At 42.2% G+C, this 19,031-nt stretch overlaps 1 protein-coding gene across 5 annotated transcripts in view; it reads right to left on the minus strand.

Moving 5' to 3' along the window:
- Dnm3 (dynamin 3) overlaps positions 1-18,591 on the minus strand; it is a 459,396-nt gene extending 440,805 nt beyond the window's left edge. For 2 of the 5 annotated variants that reach the window (XM_028757965.1, XM_028757975.1), the window contains exon 1: positions 18,226-18,386. In XM_028757965.1, the coding sequence (XP_028613798.1) occupies positions 18,226-18,386 (161 nt within the window). Of the gene's footprint in view, positions 1-18,225 lie in introns of all 5 variants that reach the window. The other 3 variants (XM_028757957.1, XM_028757948.1, XM_028757941.1) reach the window with 2 other exon arrangements.
- Between the last annotated feature and the right edge of the window lie 440 nt (positions 18,592-19,031).

Raw genomic sequence — 19,031 nt, forward strand, 5'->3', positions numbered from 1 at the left:
GTGAAGAAGGCCTATGTTGGCATACCCAGCCCTGACTGTGGTTGTGTAATGAACCCAACCTAGTAAATCCTCTTTGATTATGTGTTTACTCGCACATATGTGTGTGTGTATTGTGTGTATATGTGGATCTGTGCACATATGTCTGTATCACACACACACACACACACATGCATACATACACATGCAAGCACACACACAAACATCTGTAGATTCTATTAGGTCTCTTCTTCTATAGAAGCCTGTCTAATACAGCCTGCATCTCAGGAAGACTAGTGATTTTTTTTTTTTTTTTTTACTTAGAAAAGGAACAATTTCACATACATTTTCAACAGTTTTCTCTATGGCTCACGGAAAATTCCTTGGACATCATTGCATGCTTTGAACTTTACCTTTTTCTCCTTCCCTGTTGCCTGCTCAAACTGGAGCTACCCTGCACACCATACACACACACACACACACACACACACACACACACACACACACACTCCACACCACATCTCTCACTCTCAACAACCTAAGCCTTTCAGGCACAGTGGATGGATGAGGCATCCCTCCTCAGAACCCCTGGATCCCATCCCATCACACTCTCTGTTCTTTCTGCTACCCTCCCCTCTCACATTCACATCTTCCCCTTCTGGCTCATTCCCACAATCAAACAAGCACCTCCCACCAAATAAAGGATGCTTCAAAATTCTACTGCTCCAAACAGCAATTTGTAAGGATTTCAATTTCCATAGGTCCTTACCAACATATATCATTCATAAAATAAATGTGTGTGTGTGTGTGTGTGTGTGTGTGTGTGTGTGTGTGTGTGTGTGTCCTGGATTGATACTGAACATTTGTAAAGTCTATAGTTGGAAAAGAAGCTTGATGTGCCAAATCACACTCTTGTTTTGCAATAACTAAATCTATTGCTTCTAACTGTCGGCATGAAGTTATTAAAATTACATACAATTGCAATTCCAGTTTTTCAGGCATGTTAACTACAGTGGCACCTCAAGGTCCACAGCTGCTGCTGTCTTCAATAACACTGACCTAGTGTGCTCTTTCTAGAACGTAAATCAGATTATGTCATTGTCCTGATTAAAACCCTCCCTTCTGTGCTTATCACAGTGCTCTAGATAAACTCTAACCTATCTGAGCTCCAGTAACCTACCTAACTTCCTTCTGCCACCTTTCCCTGACATGTTTCTCCCACCTCTTAGTGCCGGTTTACTTGATAACTCGAGGTCTCTGTTAGACAGAAAACACCCTGATTTTAAAACAAACAAACAAAAAAACAAACACATTCCTGTTTTCTTATTCGAGTCTTTCTGATGCTTAAGACAGGGGTGAAGCTCCGGAATGCCCAAATGACCGAATCATGCATTGCAAAGAAGTCAAGTGTCATAAAGCAGAAACCTCTCCATGCTGCTTTTTGGTTAATTCAGTCAGTATTTATTTAGAAGTTGCCAGGCACTGGAAATTTGGATAAACAAATACAAGAGATTCTGCCCTTAAGGAATTTACAATTTAGTAGTAGAAGCAATAAACATAATTTGAAGCAAGACAGTGAGCATAACGTTAAAGAAACACAGAAAGAATTTCGGATGCCCAGGAGAGAGACAAATTACCCAGGGAGCAGTGTGTGAGAGGCCACTGAGGCTTCCTGGAGAAAAAGAGATTTGAGTTAAGTAGAGAATAAATTGGCCAGTAGCTATAATATTATTCCTATAAAGAGATCCACGTGAGTAAAAGCAAGGGAGCTGGTGAGTGTGCTCAGGGTGTAACTAATCGAGAATACCAGCAGATGACCTTGAAGGGCTGAGCCACTCAAGGCCATATATGATACGCCCAGAACCCTACTATCTAAATACCTCAGTGTCACTGGATTTGAATTTCTTACTGTGTCATGCAGCTTTTCACCACTATGAACAAAGTGCCTGATTCAAGTCAACGCCATGGAGGAAAGGTTTGCCTTGGCTCACACTTACAGAGCTCCTGTCCATGGTCACTTGGCCCCATTGCTTTGAGGACCTGTATCAAGGCATCATATCCTAGCAAAAGAAAAAAAAAACTGTTCATCTCATGATGACCAGGAAACAAACAAAATGGGGTCCTAATCTAGCCTGTGGTCATTTGAATGTAGGTATCTTCCAGTGTCAGCTAGTTTTTATGCCAACTTGGCCTGAGCTATAATCATCTGAGAGGAGAGAACCTTCATTAAGAAAATGAAACTATAGGATTGGGTTATAAGTGAGCTTGTAGGGCATTTTCTTAATTGGTGATTGATGTGGGAGGGCCCAGACCATTGTGGGTGGTACCAACGTGAGCCGGTAGTCCTGGGTTCTGTAAGAAAGCAGCCTGAGCACCCTATGGGGAACAAGCCAGTAAACAGCACTCCTACATGGCCTCTTCAGCTCCTGGCTCCAGGTTCCTGCCCTTCCTTGGCTTCTTCTCTCAATAGACTGTGACTCAAGATATGTAACAAAAAAAAAAAAAAAAAAAAAAAAAAAAACCTTTCCTACCTAAGCTGTTTTTGGTCATGGTGTATCAACACAGCAATAGTAACCATAACAAAGATGCCACTCCATAGGTTCATATGTCCGAATAATTGGTCCCCAGCTGGTGGAACTGTTTGAGAAGGATCAGCCTTGTTGTGTCACAGGATTGAGCTTTGAGGCTTCAAAAGCTTCCCCTATTCGCACACACTCCGACTCCTGCTTTCAATTCAAGGTGTAAGCTCTCAACTGGTCTTGCTGCCATGCCTTCCCTGTATCATCATGGACTCTAACCTTCAGGAGCCATGAGCCCAGTTAAATGCTGCCTTTTTTAGGGTGCCTTGCTCATGCTGTTTTATCACAGCCACAGAAAAGTAACTAATACATACCCCACCCAAGGTTTGCCACCAGTGACTCAGCTTCTTCTATAAGGCCTCACATCCTAAAGGTTCCACCTCCCAATAGTGCCCAGGCTTTAATACCACTGAGGCTTGAATACAAGAGCCTCCGGAGGACACCCCAAATCTAAACTAGGGTATATTTCAATCGTGTGTGACTGTATGGAGGCAAGATTGGAGGATTACACATAGAGAAGGCACTATGAGTCCATAACTATAGTTCAGAAAGTCATTGATGATCACTTTGACTCAGTCAGAAGGAAGTCATAATTAGGCACAGACATATTTGGAAATCAGATTACTATAGATGATCAGTGACCCTAACCGCTAACAAGAGCCATTTTGGTGTAAAGATTGGGAGGAAAAGACATACTGCATTGCTTTTCCACAGCTGTAGAAATAATGAGAATTCTAGAAGTGGTGGATAGCAGGTCTCATATCTGGCTGTTTACCAGAAGCACTTCCAAAGAGAGCTTTGGAAAAATACAACTTGCTCTGGCTTGGTTCCAGAGCCAGCGCACCAGCCTCCATGGGGGGAGCCCAGGAATGATTCATTGATAAGCTCCTTGGGTAAATCTTACACACATATATATGTACTGGCCTTGGGGGAGGGAGTCCTGGGATGGACCGTCTTTTATCTAGTACTTTGCCCTGTCACTCAAATCGGTGTGGAGGCTGTAAAGGGGCTTGGGGGGAGGGTAAAACTAAGCACCAAAACTGAAGCAGGCAAAGGCTAGAACAGTACACTCAGAGTTATGTCTGTATCATCCAGAAAAAGGAGGAGGAAATTCAGGCCAGAGGAGGGATGACTCTATAGAACACAGACTAAGGGGTTTAGTTTGTCAAGAGCAAGAGTTCATGAGCCAATTTTCTTGCGAAAAACCAGAGCTCTTCCTTAAAGGCAGGATCCGCACTCCCAGTACCAGTCCATCTAAGTCACATCACCAATTTAACTATCGAAAATTCAGTGACAATTAAGTAGCTGCATGAGTCTGCTCAGGCTTCCATAACAAGATGCCAGAGGCACGGTAGCTTAAACAACACTAATTTATTTCTTGACTATTGCAGAAGCTAGAAATCTAAGAGCAAGGTCGAGGCAGTCCTCCTGGCTTGTAGGTGGCTGCTTCCTTCTGGACCTTGTCTTCTTGGGCCCACAGAAGCAAAGAGAGTCTCTGATGCCTCGCCTTTGAAGGCAGTGCTTCTCAATATGTGAGTAGAGACCCCTTGGGTGGGGTGGTCGAATGACCCTTTCACAAGGGTCATCTAAGACCATCTGCATATCAGATATTTTCATTATGATTCACAACAGCAAAATTAGTTATGAGTAGCAACGAAATAATGTTACGGTTGGGGGTCAGCACAACATGAGCAACTGTATTAAAGGGTCACGGCATTAGGAAGGTTGAGAATCACCATCTCTAAGCCTTTTAGCACAAGACCCCACATGTATGACCTCTCAGTTGTTTCCTTATAGACCTGTCTCCAACATGGTCACGATGCGGGTTCTGACTTCTGTACGAGCTCTAGGGATTTCAAACATCCAGTCTATCACAGTACCTAAAATAATTGTATCCAAGATACAAGATTCTGTGCCGGATGCTAACAAAAGTCTTCAGACCACCTCAGTGGCCCAGAACTGATGTTGAGCTAACACATGGAAACAGTCATCTGCTGAACAGTGTGAGCAGCGAGCAGGGGAGGATTGTTGGAGATCACACTCAGTATAGCCAGGTTGGTCAGAGGGGGTGCTTGTTGGATGATCCTGAACATGGAATAGAGTCAGATATTTATTTATCTTGTACTATTGGGATCAGCCTCATGCATGCTAGGCAAACAACTCAACACTGAGCTATAAATCCAGCCTCGTGCTTTCTATTCTTTTCTTTTCTTTCCTTTCCTTTTTTTTTTAAAAAAAAATTTGAGTCAAGAAAAGCCTTAACTTGCTATATAAACCAGGTTGACCTGACTTTGTAATCCCCAGTGTGCTATTTCCCAAATGGCTGGGATTACTAATTGGCCTAGCCATCAGGCCCAGCTACAGTGAGAGATTCGATCAGTTGGAAGTAGAGGGAGGATGTATTCCCCGCTTCAGCACATATACTTATCTGAATAAATTACACTAACATTTCTGCAGGGGCCCAATCAAAGTTCAAAATTATCTGTGGTTCCTGTCTTTGAGTTTTCCTCATTTAACATGAGTAATCACAGACTATCTCTGAAATGATCTTTTTTTCTGTTTCTTCCCCGCCTACCCCCCTTCCCTTCTCCCTCTTGTTCCAGCCCTGCTCACTCTGGCCCAAAGGTAGGTATTTATTTATTTATTTATTTATTTATTTATTTATTTATTCAGTGTCTTCAGACACCCCAGTCTTCAGACATCCCATAAGAGGGCATCAGATCTCATTACAGATGGTTGTGAGCCATCATGTGGTTGCTGGGATTTGAACTTAGGACCTCTGAAAGAGCAGTCAGTGTGCTCTTAACCCCTGAGCCATCTCACCAGCCCTTTTATTCTGTTTCTACTAAAGGAAAAAAAATTACCTCACACCTCCATCATTATTATATTGGTCATTTTTCAGCAGCATCCCTGATACCTCCTTCATCCGTGCAGGATACAGTGTGTGGTCAGCTAATCTCCCTAAAACCTGGCTCCAGACTATCCCTCCTAAGTATTCATAGGTCTCACTTCTTCTTGGGTTAAAGACTGGTTCCTCATTTTAGCAACCCAAAACAGGATCCAATTCATCCTGCCAGGTATCTCCCATGGGTCCCCGTCCAGGCTGGATGGAAAAGTCTCTGTTCCATAAAAACATTCTCATCTGGTACCTCTGACCCCATCTTGATTTATCAGATTCATACTCTTTGATATGCATCTTAAATCACAGCCCTTTTCGTGAAATCCTTCTTGGATTCTACACGGAATGCTGAAAGTCTATAGGTGAGTGTCACAGTCCTCCTGCACCCCTCTACTCATCAATAATAATTTTAAACCCTGTTTACTTTATGGTTTAGATATGAAGTATCGACCAAAAGTTTAGGCCATTTGTTCCAACTCTGTCTTCTAGAGATATTCATCACCAGAGTAATCCTCTTTCAGCTAATAACATCATAACATCTGCCAAGAACAGCCGTTTTCTAACTGATCCTCCTAAGGATTGATAGCATGGTATATCGATTATAGTTTTCATTCTAAGACAAAATAACTTGACAAAAGCAAAGAGGATAGAAAGAGTTTGTTCTGGCTCATAGTTTGGGAGTACAGTCCATCCCATTATGGCCAGGAAGGTATGGGAGCAAGAGTGTGGGTCAGCCAATCACACTGCTTCTGCAGCAAGGAAGTAGACAGAGAGAGAGATGGATGCCCACATTCCCCTCACTTCCTCCAGTGTGAAGCCCTAGTACTTCACTGCCCTTCTCAGCTAAGCGGCTCTGAAAACAACCTCTCAGCCATGCCTAGAAGGGTTTTACTTCGGCGATTCTCAATCCTATCAAGTTGATAATGAAGATTCCATCGCGTGTTTACCCAAATAGTGGCATGTATATCAGAATCTACTGAGTACCAGATTTCTGAAGAGGTGACTACATTCATAGAGCTTCCCACCGTTCTGACGTGCAGTGGACTCTAAAACACAATTCTTAAGGAAGGAACTCAGCTGCCAAAGAAACCTGTCTGCTATCAATTGTCAAGCAGAACTCGCCATTGTACTTGTCAGCTACCTCTAAACAAGTGTATTAAAGTCTCTCTGCCCTCAAAATTAAATTTCACATAATGAAAATATAAACTTTAGGCTGGATAAATAGCTCATCCAGGAAAATGTGTGCCAAACAAGCATACGGACCTGAGTTTAGATGTCTGTAAACAGTGCTAGGGAGATGGAGACTGCAAAACCCCTGAAGCTCCTTGGATATCCAGTCACATCAGTGAGCTCTAGGTTTTGGGAGGGACCCTCACTCAAAAATTAAGATAGAATGCAATTAAGAAAGACACTAGAGGGCTGCAGAGATAGCTCAGTGATTAAGAGCACTGACTGTTCTTCAAGAGGTCCTGAGTTCAATTCTAGGCAACTACATGATGGCTCATAACCCTCTGTAATGGGATCTGATGCCCTCTTCTGGTGTGTCTGAAGATAGCTACAGTGTACTCACATGTACAATAAATTTTAAAAAGACATTGGATATTGAACTTTGGTCTTCCCACATGTGCACACACATACACATGTGAACATACACGGAAAACTTAAGCCCAGAAACAATCTGGAGGGCACGAAGGTACATGAAACATCTTAAGAAGCCTCGGTGGACAAAGGGCAATTTTTATTACATATTCATTTAGAATGGCTGAATTTTATTACACACATATTCTACTTTTCCAACATACTAAAATGATCTCTGTTTTAATACATCCTCATAGGACAGTGTGGCGTAATGAGAGAATTGTGCCTTCTGTAAGGAAAAGATAAATTCATCCATTTAAATGCAGAATCAACAAAGGACTAGAGGAGCATTGGCTTTCAAATGGTACAGATGCACTCAACAGCTTTAAGAAGAACCAGAGTAAAGGCCGATGTTGCCTGCCCTATGTTTACAAATGTCTGTCATTGCTACCTGAGATGACACTGAGTGCCTTATTTAAGGCGATCACAACCAACTACTCAGACACCATGGCCCACTAATAGGTTGTAACCTTTGTGAATAAAGTTTACTGTCGACAGGATCGGGAGTTACCTAGGAGACAAGCCTTCAGGTACACCTATGAGGGAATCATCTTGGTGACTTTAACTATGGTGGGAAGACTCACCCTAGAAGAGGAAATCAAGGCTCCCTGGGCTGTGTACTGGGCTGCAAATAAACAAAGGGCTAGCTAAGCTGTAGATACAGTGTGACCAGCTTCCAAAAGCTCCTGTTGCCATGGCTTCTCCACCATGATGGGTCAAGCTATGATCCAAAATAAGCCCCTTTTAAAATCTCCCTTAGGTTGCCTTTGTCAGGATATGATATCACAGCAATGGAAAACCAACCCCTACTCAACCCATACTTTAAAAAACTCTGATGTTGTCCCATGTTCCCCTCACTCACTCACAACCATTTTTTTTAAACGAAGAGTATATTTGAGCTTAGATAAATGGCTTGTAAAGGATCAGGTAGCTAAAACACTCACTTGGTTCCTGCTGTACGCCAGCATTGCTTTATGGAAAATAACAGGTATACAGGAAGCTGCAAGTGCTTGGGAAAATCGACAGGGAACCAATCACACGGTGTGAACTCTGCAGAGACACGGGCACTGGAGGTAGGCCCTGAGGAAGACAGGCCAGCAGTAGAGGACACCAGTGTGCTACCTCACCTTACCTGGGACATTTCTTCAACATATACCCAGGAAGGACATGCTGCCAGGATAAACCAAATCCACAAACACACTGAGAGGTGCTTCTAATTCTCTTCAGCAGTTAGACATCCGATAGACACTTAACATATTCTCATTCTCTCTCTCTCTCTCTCTCTCTCTCTCTCTCTCTCTCTCTCTCTCTGTCTGTCTCTCTCTCTCTCTCTCTCTGTCTCTCTCTCTCTCTCTCTGTCTCTCTCTCTCTCTCTCTGTGTGTGTGTGTGTGTGTGTGTGTGTGTGTGTGTGTGAGAGAGAGAGAGAGAGAGAGAGAGAGAGAGAGAGAGAGAGAGACCCAAACAAAAAATGATACCCTAAAAATGGCATGCTTCATATAATAGAATTAAATGCCTCCCTTAAACCTATTCCCTGGCCAGCAAGATGGCTCAGTGGGGAAAGGAGCCTGCTGCCAACCTTTACAACCTGAGGTCCATCTCTGGGAACCGCACGATGGAAAGAGAACCAACTGCACAAGATGTCCTCTGACCTATGTGGCGTGAGCACTAACATGTGTACACATGCACATACTTGTGTGCACACAAAATACATAATTTTTAAAGTGATAAAAAAAACCTACCCTCTAGAGTGGCTAAGAATGTCTGCAAAAGTCATCTCTTTCTGTTTCTATTGCATTCACAGTCTCTCGGATTCACCTGGAGACTCCTTGTGTGTCACTTCATTTTTTCCCCACTTCATACTTTTCATTTATAAGTTAAATTAGCAAAATATGCTTTACTACTCTCTCGGGGAACTTGTAGAGATTAATGAATTAATAAACAAAAAAAGTGCTTTGAGACTGCTGGGAGGGAGAAGTAATCTAAATTCAGTGTCTGTGTATGTATCTACTGAAAGAAAATGGTTACCTCGTAATACTGCTGAATGTGAACCACCTTTCTCTCAGGAAGTCACAAATGGGCAATAAGTTAGTCAGGTCTTCTTAAAAGTGCACTTGGATACAACTGTAATTTTGTTGGCTTGGTTTGTTTTTGTTTTCATTTATTTTTAGTTTTGTTTGTTTTGATCTGGATCTGGAACTGTGTCTCACACTGGCCTGGATGGAACTCACCATCTTAACCAGGCACATGCATTTAATGGAAAGCCTCCTGCCTCAGCTTCCCAACCATTCTAGACTTACAATTTTTAGTATTCAAAAACCATCTAGCCTAAATAAAAGATTTAAGCAAAGTATCATCTTTTACTGAATGTATCTTTTGGGCCAGATACAAGACACCTTCTTAGAAATCACACACACACACACACACACACACACACACACACACACACGCCAAATATGAAGTCAATGTGTAAACTAAAGCCCAAAGAGGCTAGCTCCCTTACTATACAAGTGAAAGTCAGAGATTCCACCTACTCCAGTCAGCCAAGCACAAGCCCCATCACCATAATGCGATGACTCTTTTTCAAGAGCTGCTCTCCAGGGGTCTCTGAACAAAAACCACAAACCGTAAGAAAGATTGGTCATTGTGCTGGATGGTTTTATGTCAACTTAAACACAGGCTAAAGTCATCTAAGAGGGGGAAAACCTCAACTAAGAAAAATCCTCCATAAGATTAGGCTGTAGGCAAGCCTGTAGAGCATGGTTTTAACTAGTGGTGGATGAGGGAGGTCTCAGCTCATTGTAGATGGTGCTATCCCTTTAAGAAAGCAGGCTAAGCAAGCCAAGGGAACAAGACAGTAGGCAGCATCCCTCCATGGCCTCTGCATCAGCTCCTGCCTCCAGGTTCCTTCCCTGTTTGAGTTTTCCTGCCCTGACTTCCTTTGATAATGAACAGTAAGTACTGTGGAAGTATAAGCCGAATAAACTCTTTCTTCCTCAAGTTGCTTTAGTCATGGTGTTTTGTTGAAACAATGGTAACCCTAAGACAGTCACCCATCAACGTATTTATATCTATCTTTTTTATTCCAGACCACTGAGACAATAGACAAAGGGGTGCTTCAGAAACCCTATTTCTAATATGCCTAAATAGGCAACTCATAGCTCCATAGTTTCCTTAAAGCAGAGACATGACATACTGTCATAAGGAGTCAACGACGGACCCTTTCAGGACCTAGAAATAGAGATCTCTCTCCAACATGAAAGACTTAAAGCAATACTAACGCTTGTTTAAAACTGGCAATTGAAATAACTTATATTATAATGATATTGATGGTGCTTAATGCCTCTCCATTCACTTGAAGACTGCAAACACAATAAAATCAAGAACATGAACCAGGCAAACTGAAGGATATCATTTGCTACACAAATGCATTTGGTTTTAACCTAAAAACTCGTCCCTTTCTTTAAGGAGTGACCCTTTTGGTCTTATTGTTTATTTATATACAATTTTTCAGAAGCATGCTCGGTTTGAGAAAAGTCAGTGACTATAACAGGCTCAGCTTTCTGGCTGATGCCCAGTGTGTCATTTGGACCTTCTGAATCTCATACTTTACTCAGGGAGTTAACATCTCAGAAAATTATCTGGTCTAAATCTGAGAGGAACTCTATTCCCTGTCTCCATCTACCATCCTGTATGGGGGCTGGGGGGAACAATTTACTGTCGGTGCTAGCAAGAAGAATAATTCAGGAAAATGTCAAAAAGGTCTGGTCCAATACCACAAAGGAATGGGAAAAGGAGGAGGCAGGGTGGGGGAATGAGAGGGAGGCTCTCAAAAACAATAGGAGGAGGGAGAACAGACAATGAAACTGAACCCAAGGCTACGAGTTCTGAACATCAAGTTCCAAAGCCAGCTCTCTCACTTTTCCTGACCTTGGACAAATCTCTTGGATTCTCTGTATTCTAACTCCAGGAAATGAGTGTGAATTAAACCAGAGGGAGGTTTCTTACATCAATCTTGTTTGATGCCAAAGTCCTTGCTTCTGGTAAAGGAAGAAAAGTTAGACTATTCACAGCCACACAAGTGTAAAGTGCCGTTAGTGTACTATTTACGAACACTCTCATTTGTTGAAAATGATTTCTGAAAAATACACTATTTGTATTTATATATTAAGACACATTCTCATTCCATACTTCTGGCTAATCTGTGACTTCATATGAAGACTAGGCTGATCCCAAACTTACAACGATTCACCTGCTTCTGCCTCTGGAGTGCTGGGATTAAAGGCCACCGCGTCCAGCATTATACATTATTTAAAGCCAATCTTTTCTTTTTCCTCTCATACTTTCTGAACAAAACAGTGTTTTTATGTTTGCCTGTAGAAAATGTTCTCTGACATTCTTTAATCCAATTTATTTCAAAACTTTAAGTGTTTCATTTTGAAATAAGAAAATAGAATTCCTTTTCAGAAATAGTGCCTCAAAAGTGTGTGTGTGTGTGTGTGTGTGCAGGGTTATGCATGTGACTCCCATCAACCCTCAGATGTATTTTTAATCTCTCCAGTATCTTTTTTTCTCTTCCCCTCTTCAATGTACAGTATCTCTTTGTGATTAAAAAGACAGTCTAAATTCAATAGCTTGTTGTCAAGCCAGACACTGAGACACAGATCACCACCTCCCTGCCTTGACATTGATACTTTAGAACATGTAGCCTTGAGCTAAAATGACACTGGTAACCCACATATTGTCTGCTTTCCACTTAAATCCTCGATCGATTTCAGAGCTGCAGCTTGGGGAGGGCTGTTTTATTTTAAAAAGCAATGTGCTATAAATTTTTATCCCAGTTAATTGACAGTGTAATTAATAGCTTTTAATCTTATATATTCATTTGAAAATTATGGTCTCATACTTTATTCTGTCGGTTTTCTTATTTTAATTACTTTTTACTACTGGGAGGGAGTAATGTGCCGTGGTACTATGTGGTAGTCAGAGAGCAGATTTCTGTAGATTCCATGAATAGCCAGGTCGTTAAGCTAACAGAGGACACACACCTCTTTCCCTGCTGGGGCACCTGGTGAGCTTGGCAGTTCTCTCTGTGTACATACCTCATTCACACACACACACAAACACACATATGTACATATATATACACACACATATAAGCTTTTGGATGTTTTATATGCCCACTAAGCTTAGAATTCAATAGATATTCATTAATGTTACTTCTGTATTTCTCAAGGATTCCAATAAGAATCTAGTACAAGGTTAAGTCAAGGTTAGGCTGCTTACTAGCCGTGTGATCTAAACAAATAACTCTCCTCTCTGCCTCTGAGTTTTATCCCCATTGGCATTTGGATGTGAAAAACCATAAGAATTGAAAGACATGGGGACTCTGTCAAAGAGTCCAGGCCTACATACTCAGTAATGCCTAAACAAATGTTGGTCTGCCCTTTCCTTTAAAAATATTGAACATGTGTAGTAGGTCATAATTATTTGTGGTTTTTACATCAATGTTAATAACATGAGACAATGCAAAGTAGACTTAGACGGGGAAATGGAAGAACTCTGTCCATATAGAACAATAAATATTTAAAGTTTTGATGTAGAACATTAAATTGGATATTCTATGCAAGACATTACATTTTAGCCCTCTTAATTTGATCCTACTAGGAGAGGGAAAAGTCCCCTTTTCTTGCCTGACTTTGGTCCTCTTAAAAATAAATAAGACCATCATAATAAGTAAAACCTCATGATTTAACTCTACTTAAAAATAGCCACAGCAAAAGGTGAGGTCTACAGAGAGCCTCACACTGCTCTGTTGTGGGTAGGGTTTATCTGAGAAGCTTGGGTTCTAACAGCAGCGGTAAGGGGTCAGAGAACTTTTAAGAGATCTTGGGAAGGATAATTGAGATCGTTGGGTCTTTGATCTCTGGAGTAATTGATGCACATCTGTAGGACTTCAATAAATTCTCCAGATGGTTGTTATACAATAACATCCCCCCTCTTCTTTGTGTCTCAGGATTCCCTTTTGGCCATGAGACCTGTACCTCTTTCACACACACTCCCACCAGGAAGCTTCACCAGAACCATACAATGCTGTTTGGGGTTCCAGCCTCTAAAATCTTTGAGCTAAATAAACCTCATTTCTTTATAAAATTCCCAGTCTCTACCATTTTGCTATAGCAATGAAGAGCATACTAAAACATAAATCAAATATTATATCTCATTGATAGAGAGCCAAATACCCTACTTTCTAATGTACCTAATACTGTTTCCATTCCTCTGAGATTATGGAAGACTGCCTGCCTGACATTTTTAGTTGTGGTAAAGTGATGGTGGTTTGTGGTTGATGGGACACGTGTTGCAGGTGCATGCCAGAGGAAGGCAAGATGTCTGGTGTCTTCTCCTATTGCTCTCCATCTTATTTTTCGAGATAGCATCTCTCACTAAACCTGATGCTTGTTCTGACTAGGTTGGCTGGCTAGCAAGTTCCTGGATCCACCTGTTTCTGGGGTTACAGTCACTTAAGGCCATACCTAATACCATAGTGTGAGAGCTTGCATAGCAAGCATTCTTAATCATTGAACCATCTTCTCAGTCCCTCAACTTCATTCTATAAAACATTAAGAATATTTTTTTTAGTATTGGTTAATCATAAGTATAACCAAAACAAAGACATTCGGTCGAAACCAGCCACTGAGCCGTATTTCTTTTTGGACATTACTGGTATTTAAATAAAGGATGTTGGTTGTGGTGAATAAATCCTACTAACTGTGAACCTGTGTTAACCTTAAAAAGGCATTATATAATGCTGATTCAGCACAAATGTCTTCATAATTTCAGGTTCCACCAACTCATTAGATAAAGAACAGTTCAGTGTTTTCATATTTTCCTTGGAGATTTCTAAGCATAATTTTCAATAGCTATCCCATTTTAATTGTTAGCAACCATTAACCTAATAACTATAATCCTAGAAGCCATTTCTTTTTTAAAAAAAAGATCCAATAACTTATGTGCTTTGATATTTTAACAAAATCATTCTCCTCGATACAAACATATCTGGCTTAGTAAGTTTTAATCTTGTTCACAATTAGCAGACTCTTACTCACTTCGAAACATGTTCATGAAATCCATCAGGGAGTTGAGTCAGTTAGTCCTTGAGTGATACATTTTAGGCTTAATTCTCTGATCGTATCCAAGAAGATCACCAAATGACTCAGTTTTCCTTCAAACAAGATAGCTAACATCTTCATAAACCTCATAAATAAATACATATTATTGAGATATTTTGCACTGAAATAAACTCCCATCAGCACAGTCAGTGTTTAGAAATCTTTTATCTGGTTTCCAGTAACCACAAAATCTTCTCTGCTTGTTCAGAATTGGGGGGTCTGTTTACTATTCAGACTGAAAAAAAATAACATGAAATCGTCTGCCTATATAATTAGCATTGAACAACTAACGGTGCTAACAAGTGTATCATTAACAAACATTTGCACGTTAGCAGCTTGTATGGTTTTTACTTAGCACCTCGATAAATAAGTTATATGCTCTCTAAACACGTACTTAAGGAAACAACCCAATTACATTTCATAGCTATCTTCAGGAATGACTCGTAAATAAAAGTGTGTATCTTTTCATTAACGCTTCTAACACAGTAGATGAACACAATATAGTGGAAATAAAATTATCAATACAGTATCTCGAGTTAGAAGACCAAAAAGAAAGATACTGCAAGTATTAACCAAAAGGACTGATAAACCTCCGTTTGGAAGGGCAGTACCGCACCTAGGTTTTGAAGACTGGATTAAGGAGTTCAAACACCTCAGGTTGAACTGAAGTTTTTACATGAACTCAAATTAGCCACGAGTGACTTGTTCGAGCTCGTTGCATTTTAATTTACTATTAGGTTAAATGAAATGAATAAGTGTACCTACCTCTTCCGAGTTTCATGAAGATTAAATGAGATTATTCATATAAAAGGAACCGAGATAGTATCCAAGATGTAGTAAACACACAGTAACTATTAGCCATTGTTTTTTTATCATTACTGTCTTCTAAATATACAAATTTAGAGCCAGGCCTCAAAATCTTTTCTATGTGTGCAGGTGACTCAGGCCTGTAATCCCAGCTACAACGGCAGCTGAGAGAGGACAATCACAAGTTCAGTGCCTGCCTAGGACACAGGGTGATTCTGGTCTGTGATGGGGGAGGGGGAGGAAATGAGTTGGAAGTGTGGCTGAGTGGTGGAGCACTTGCCTGGCATACACAAGGCCCTGAGTTCAACTGGAGGGGAGGGCAGGAACGTTCATATAAATACACAAATAAGAAAGCAGCTGAATAAAGTCAATTCTTCCATTTACAAACCAGACCAATGGACAGATGCAAGCCTGGTCATGAACCCATCTTCCTTCAACCCATGGGTCTTACTTTCTGGGTATTAGACCATAAACAGCTTCTCTCTACCAGCATATAGGCTCGCCTTGAACAATCGCAACAATCTAGCCACTCACACTATATCACATTAATATGCAAATCCGTCGCTTCAGCAAGAAAATCACAAACAAGTAGTTCATTCATGACACATTTTATTCATAACAAACTTGTCACCGAAAATTGGTTTTACAAATACAGTTAAATGAACACATACACATCCGGATACATTCAATGGTATTTTAAAAAAACAATATAAGCAAACTATTTTTGATGGAAAGATATGGTCAGCTACTAAAGGTGGATTAAGTGGTGAATAAACCAGTAAATAAACACCACAGTATTTCAGAGAATGAGCTTAATTGAGAAGCAAACAGTTTACACAAGTGAAGATCCTGGTGCTTGACTGTACTCGGTCACTACACAACTGGTCAAGCATTGATTGAGAACAGCTATGAACCGAGGAGAAAGACTGCCTTTTAAAGAACTTTACATTGCTTATAATGCTCCTGCATAATAAAAGCTAAAAGATCCCACTGAACCACGAAAACCTTTTCTTTTTCAACCTGGGTTGATTCACTTCTGAAAATGAAGGTTTCTCCCCCGCCCCCAAGGTTGAGTTATAATTAGAAATTAGATTCCTCAATCATTCAATGACCAAAATCTTTATTAAAGTCAAATGACCTTCTAATTAAGCTTTCTCCTTAATACATAAGTTGTGCTAGACAGGGCTACTCTGTAGCTAATAAAGGTTTTATGTACTTACTAAAAAGCATATTCTTCTATGTTTATTATTTTCTTATCATCCTTACAGTCACTATTGGTAAGACTTTATAAAGTAGGAGAAATTACTGACACATTCTGATAAGTGCTCTGATTTTTATAGCCCCTATCTTTCATTTTATTATGGAGGAATGCTCAGAATTAAATATGTTACTCTCCTGTGCCTCTGTTTTATTCTCATTACAGAAGAATATAGCTAATGAGGGGAAATGTACACACTTTCATTATACCATTAAGAAGATTGTTCTGATTTGCCAACCTGGAGGGCAGAACTGAGATATGGACACATACTTAGCATTGAATTCAAAGGCACTGAACAAAATATGCTTAGATATATGCTCATCCAAGTAAATTATAAGGAAGATGTGTGAGAACATGGCTGTTGCATTTGAAACACAGTTTTAATCCTTAGGAATGAATATCATTAAATAACTTCTTGCCTTAGACCAGAGCTCTGAGATGACGTAGGCAAAATGCTTTGCTATTGCTTTTCCTATTGAGCAAAAATTAATTATAAAACCAAGGAGAAATGATCAAGGGAACTAACTACGCAAGGGTAGCTGCCAATTGCGAGCAATTACAACGGTTTTATCTTTCTAGTTCACACTGAAGCAAGAAAAATGAGGAGTATCTCCTGAGAGATGGAGCCTCATCCGAGAAAAAGGGAAACGCACTTTACAACGCTCACACCCAAAAATGTGAGAATAGTCGGCGGTACAGTTTACACATTGCCAAGCAATAGCAAAAAGAACGAAGGGGATGGAGAATCGCAGCAGGAACCCTCTGCATCACAAGCTGCTCAACAGCCAAATAAAAGAATGAAGTGAAATTTCAGATTGCCCCCTCCAGCCCACCGTTTTCATCGCTGCACCTTCTACCTGGTTTACTACTGGAAACAGATTCTAGCCTTCAGGATGCACTCTTCATGCAAGGCCATTAAGGTAACTCAGTCCTTCCTGAATTGTTCGCTGAAAAAAAAACGTTGATTCCCGACTTAAAACAATAATAATTCTTTGGTTTTTTTTAATTGGGAGATATGAAGCTATAACTACAATTTGGATTCTGGATGTTAGCTTGAAGACCCGCTGGATAAACAAGAGCTTAAGGAACACAAGAGGAGGCTGGGGGGAGGGGGCATAGAGAGAGTGCGAGAAAGATGCTAGTCAGTTCTGAGGTGGTGCAGGAATGACACGGCACAGGAACATCGCGCAAGTCCACGGTCACCCCTGGAGGTCTCGGGTTTTCAGTCATGCCTGAGCAGTGAATGGGTGCACACTCATAAACACACTACCGTTTATTCTTCGGCTCCCAAGGCGAATGGTGGGCAAGCATCTCCGGATAAGCCTACACCACCGGATTTCTGGGTTCACACACCCCGCCTCCCCTGCTCAGGGCAGGCGATGACTGTCTCAAACAGTAGACAGCTGAGAAGATCTCGGAGAGCCAGGACCAGGGGATGGGGACGGAGGGGTGGGGTGGTGGGACGAAGGAGGACTGCCGAACTGAGAGCCTCCAGGAGAGTGACAGGGAAAGGAGAGGGATGTTGAGCCGGAGAAAGAGAGCTGGGGACTGGAAAGCACCGGGCTGCGCTTCCAGGCTGCCAGGGGCTGGCGCGCACCAAGCCAGTGAGGGAAGTGGATCCCAGGGCGTACCCCGACTCCTCCACCGAGGGTGGGGAGGAAATGGCTTTGTATGGCAGGATGAAAGGCCGACCGGGGGTCACTACCGGGTAGAAAACGGTGAGGCGAAGGATGGCCAGAGCAAGGAGGACCCCGCCTGCTCCAGAGACACTATTGCTCTGCCCCCAATCCGCTGCAGCCTCTAGTCCACCCTCGGGCTCCCTACACCGTTCCACGTTCCAACGGCCTGAAGCACAGGGCTACCCCACGGACGCGCCCCCACCGCGCTCCCGGTACGCTCACCTGCCCACGAAGTTCTCGAGCACTGAGCTCTTGCCGGCGCTCTGGCCGCCCACCACGGCGATCTGCGGCAGCTCCAGCAGACAGCTCTGTCCCAGAGCCGAGAAAGCGTCCTGCAGACGGTTCACCAGAGGGATCAGCTCTTCCATCTCCCGGTTCCCCATCTTGCTTATGCGGCCAACTACCCCACAGGTCCCCACTCGACTCTGTGACCTGGCAGGCAGCCCGGGCCTCGCAGCACTTGTCCCGGTTGTCGCTGCGCGGGGCTCACACGGCTGAGTCCCCGCACCGATGTCCGAGCTCTGCCTCCCGCTGCTAGGCTCCTGACAGCTCACAACCCACAGCGCGCTTGCGCAGCCGAGAAAGGCGAAGGAGGCGTGGCCTGGTCCTGAGATGGTCACGCCCACACCACGCCCCTCGCCTGCTCCATGGTTGAGTTTCCAACCTTACTGGCCTAGAGGAGCGCAGCATATGTGCTGCCTCCCAGCTTCAGGCGGATGCCACCGCCCAGGCTAAAAGGCAGGGTCAAGGAATAGCCTAAAATCACACCCAAGAGGAATTGCTGTTCCTTTTGAAGGAGCTACATCACACAGACGAAGGCCAACGGAAAGCACTACCATCTACCATCAGCTAACACCACACTGACATCAGCTTCATGCACCACTGCCATCCCTATACGCATCAGACTACATTTCCCAAAAGGAAATCTCACATTTCACTCCAAAACCCCAGATTGCTGTGGGAAGCAGAGTAAGCTGACCTTTCAGAGACAATTCTCCATTGGAGAACTGGGTTATCTGACCTTATTG

The sequence above is a fragment of the Grammomys surdaster genome, unplaced genomic scaffold (assembly GCF_004785775.1).
Source record: "Grammomys surdaster isolate TR1022 unplaced genomic scaffold, NIH_TR_1.0 130, whole genome shotgun sequence".
NCBI classification, from domain to species: Eukaryota; Metazoa; Chordata; class Mammalia; order Rodentia; family Muridae; genus Grammomys; species Grammomys surdaster.